General features: G+C 48.3%; 1 protein-coding gene across 1 annotated transcript; it reads right to left on the bottom strand.

Annotated features, from left to right (window-relative positions):
• Positions 1-1714: 1714 nt before the first annotated feature.
• LOC130877694 (peptidyl-prolyl cis-trans isomerase A) lies at positions 1715-2449 on the bottom strand. Its single transcript, XM_057775208.1, has one exon. It carries the CDS (start codon positions 2407-2409, stop codon positions 1915-1917), a length of 495 nt encoding a protein of 164 aa, XP_057631191.1. The 5' UTR covers positions 2410-2449; the 3' UTR covers positions 1715-1914.
• Between the last annotated feature and the right edge of the window lie 1587 nt (positions 2450-4036).

Below are 4036 nucleotides of genomic sequence, written 5' to 3'. Positions count from 1 at the left end.
TAGCCGTGGGCAGCCTGTCTTCTGAGATAAAGACCTGAAGAGGTGGACAAGATAGCTCTGAGAAGGAAGAACAATGGAGGGACGAGAAGGGGTTGGGACGGAAGAGGCAGGGAAGGGCTAAGGAGTGACATGAGCCAAGGCCTGGGTTTTAGTCCCGCACTAGCACGCATACGAACACACACACTACTCTAGACTCAGTAGGGGATGCGATATGAAAGAATTTCATCAAACTGTTTTCCAAAGGAACTGTGCAATTTTACATTCCAAGAGACGTTTTGGGGGATGAGGAAATGTGGCAGGAGTGTGCCTAGCACAATGGAAAAACACTAGGAAGTCATTCTGAATAGAGTGTAGTTGAGGAAAGAGCTGAGATCAGAGAGGGGGTGGGGGGCATCAGACAGCAGAGGACTTTGATGCACTTGTAAGGACCTTTGGGTTTCCTGTGATTATGTGGGGAAACTCACAGAAAGCAGCTGTGTAGCGTGACACCATATGACCTGTGTTTCGAGGTTTAGTCTGACCGCTGTGTTCACTGACAATGACGGTGAGACAGAAGTGGTGTGGTCACTGCTCACTGCAGAATAGAGGAAGACACAACACACACTGGAGGAATGGGGAGAAAGCAGCAGAGATGATAAGAAAGGTGTGGACACTGAGTGCGGTTTGAATCCAGCCCAAAGGATGCACAGGCTGATTCAATAACAAATATGAGAGAAAGCCAGGCATCTAATGTAACTCAAAGGTTTGTGGCCACACCAGGGGAGAGATGGGTGCAGAGAGGGAAGAAAGGGAGGGAACAAGCTGACTGCCATGAGGAAACACTCTGAGGGACAGCAAATGTACAAGAGGAGACATGAGTACTGTATGCTCAGACAGGTAAACCTCAGTTTAGAGGGAGGTGTTGCTGAAGACACAGACCTGAGCTCTGTCGGGCACAGTGGCAAGGCTGTGGCAAAAACTGTGGCTTAAAAAACAACCATGTTCTCTTCTGAGCCATTATTAAGGAATCAAAGAGAAGCTTGGAATCAGTCCAGTGGAAGAGTATTGAAATAGTGTGTGTGTGTGTGTGTGTGTGTGTGTGTGTGTGTGTTACCGCAAGTTCACTTTCCAGTACTGGTTGGAGAGGGGGAGAGAGAGAGACAGAGACAGAGACAGAGACAGAGACAGAGACAGAGACAGACAGAGACAGAGAAGCTACGCAGTGCTATGGGAAGGAAGGAAGAGAAAATCAGTAAGAGCGTGAGGTCCACAGAAGGAAAAACCAGCAGGAAGTGCCCGCCGGATGCTGCAGAGGTGAAGAAAAGCATGGCGAACTGACGGTTACAAGTGGTGGGAGGACTGAGGTGTGGAGGGAGGAGTCAGGGAAAGGCTTGTAGATCCTAAGAGAGAAGCGGGGCGGCCTCTGTGGCCTATAGGTCTGTTTTCTTAGAAGCGAACTGCATGGATCGGTCTGGGTGTTGTGATGCCCGACTGTCATCAGAGACTTCGGGATAAGACCAGAGCATCCTGAGTTCCCAGCCAACCTCAGCCACATACCAAGACCCTGTCAAAAAATCGTAAAGGAAAAACAATTGGTTGGCTAGGTGTCATCAGAATAAAACCTTTGCTCTTTAGAATTCGGTGTGAATATTAAGAAAAGGCTAGCTGACCTCTCTCTTAGGCTTTTCATTGCTATGAAGAGACACCATGGCCACGGTAACTCTTTTTTTTTTTTTCTTACTTAGTTTTTATTCATAATCATAAACTTAACTCTGCAATCCAGCTAGACTTGAAGGGGAATGAGGAAAATATGGAACCCAAAGAACTTCAGTGAGAGCAGAGATTACAGGGTACTGCGAGCAGATGGGGCTGGGGTGCTCTCCTGAGCTACAGAAGGAATGGTCTGGTGGGTAAAAAGCCCGCAAGTCAAAAGAATTAGAGTTGTCCACAGTCGGAAATGGTGATCTTCTTGCTGGTCTTGCCATTCCTGGACCCAAAACGCTCCATGGCTTCCACAATGTTCATGCCTTCTTTCACCTTCCCAAAGACCACGTGTTTGCCGTCCAGCCACTCAGTCTTGGTGGTGCAGATAAAAAACTGGGAACCGTTTGTGTTTGGTCCAGCATTTGCCATGGACAAGATGCCAGGACCTGTATGCTTCAGGATGAAGTTCTCATCCTCAAATTTTTCTCCGTAGATGGATCTGCCGCCAGTGCCATTATGGCGTGTGAAGTCACCACCCTGGCACATGAATCCTGGAATAATCCTGTGAAAGGAAGAACCCTTATATCCAAATCCTTTCTCTCCAGTGCTCAAAGCACGAAAGTTTTCTGCTGTCTTTGGAACTTTGTCTGCAAACAGCTCGAAGGAGACGCGGCCCAAGGGCTCGCCATCGGCCGCGATGTCGAAGAACACGGTGGGGTTGACCATGGCTGCAGAAAGCGGTGAGAAAGGACAGCGGCGTCTGCAAAGCGGCCCACGGTAACTCTTGGTAATGAAAATATTTAGCTGAGGGGGTTTGCGTACAGTTTCAGATGCTCAGCCCATTATCATCATGGCGGGAGCATGGTGGCATGCAGGCAGACATGGTGCTGGAGCTGAGAGGGCTACATCTTACAGGCAACAGGAAGTTGACTGGCTGTCACGCAAAGGGAAGTTTTAGCAAAAGAGACCTCAAAGCTCGCCTCCACGGTGACACAAATCCTCCAAGAAGACCACACCTACTTCAACAAGGCCACACCGCCTCACAGTGCCACTCCTCTTCTTCCAAACTACCACAACCACCAAGAAAGAATAACCTCGGAGAATACCTTCCTGGGGCTGGAGAGGTGGCTCAGTGATTAAGAGCACTGACTGCTCTTCCAGAGGTCCTGAGTTCAATTCCCAGCACCCACAAGGTGGCTCACAACCATCCATAATGAGATCTGGTGCCTTCTTCTGACCTGCAGGCATACATGCAGTACGGAACATACATAATAAATAAATCTTTAGAGAAAGAGAGAGAGGAATAAAGCCATGAACTGGTCATGGTAGCACATGCCTAGAATTCCAGGACAATCAGGATGTAGTGAATCTGAGGCCAGCCTGAACTACATGAGACCCTGACTCAGAAACAAAAAAAAAAAAAAAAAGGAAAGAAAAAAAGAATACCTTCCTTTGTCTGTTTTATTTATATTGTGTGTACTTGTAGGGGAGGGACACAAGGCCACAGCACACAGGTGGATGTCAGAAGACATGTGTGTGGAGTTGGTCCTTTCCCTCCATCTTTACGTGGACTTCAGGAATCCAGCTCAGGTTGTGAGGCTTACATCACTGAGTGACATGCACACTTCTCTGCTGAGGAATCTGACAAATCCCCAAATCCCACTTCTTACAAAGAATGCAAATTCTGAAGAACTCCTACAGTTCAGTACAAAAGGGCAGAAATGCAATTTTTATGTGTATAGGTGTTTGGCTTGCAGGTATGTCTGTGCACCGCGTTTGCAGTGCCCAAGGAGATAAGAAGAGGGCTATAAATCTCCTGGAACTGGAGTTACGGAGGGCTGTGAGCCACAGATGGGTGCTGGAAATCGAACCTTGGTCCTCTGGAAGAGCAGCCAGTGCTCTTAACCTCTGAGCCATCTCTCCAGCCCTCACAGTCCAATTTTAAAATGGGCAAATTATTTGGACAGGTATTTCACCGAAACCAGTCACAGCACACAGCCAATGCACCTGTGAACCAGCCTCGAAACATTAACCGCTGGGAGGTGCAAGCCGAACCTGCAGGGATTCTGCAGAATAGCTGGGATGGCTAAGCCTGAGGACAAACGCTGCCAGAAACCCTTGGCAAGGACCGCGACACCTGGAACTCTCACACATTGCTGGCTGGGAAGCACACAGCGGGCCACTCGAGAAATCAGTCTGGAAGTTTCTTAAATATTAAACCCGAACTACTGCCGTATAACCGAGAAATCACATCACATATCTACCCAAGAGAACCCCTGATTCCACACGTGGCATGTCACTGCTTTTCCAGTCTACTCCCTAATCTTGATGCTGCAGACTGACCAGTGCTGAG

This window comes from Chionomys nivalis, chromosome 1 (assembly GCF_950005125.1).
Source record: "Chionomys nivalis chromosome 1, mChiNiv1.1, whole genome shotgun sequence".
NCBI classification, from domain to species: domain Eukaryota; kingdom Metazoa; phylum Chordata; class Mammalia; order Rodentia; family Cricetidae; genus Chionomys; species Chionomys nivalis.
Note: the sequence above shows the minus strand (reverse complement) of the source record. Positions and strands in the feature narration are given on the sequence as shown.

What these genes read in the sequence shown, in the direction of transcription:
- LOC130877694 (XM_057775208.1), bottom strand. Translation starts at nt 2,409, where the DNA reads ATGGTCAACCCCACCGTGTTCTTCGACATCGCGGCCGATGGCGAGCCC.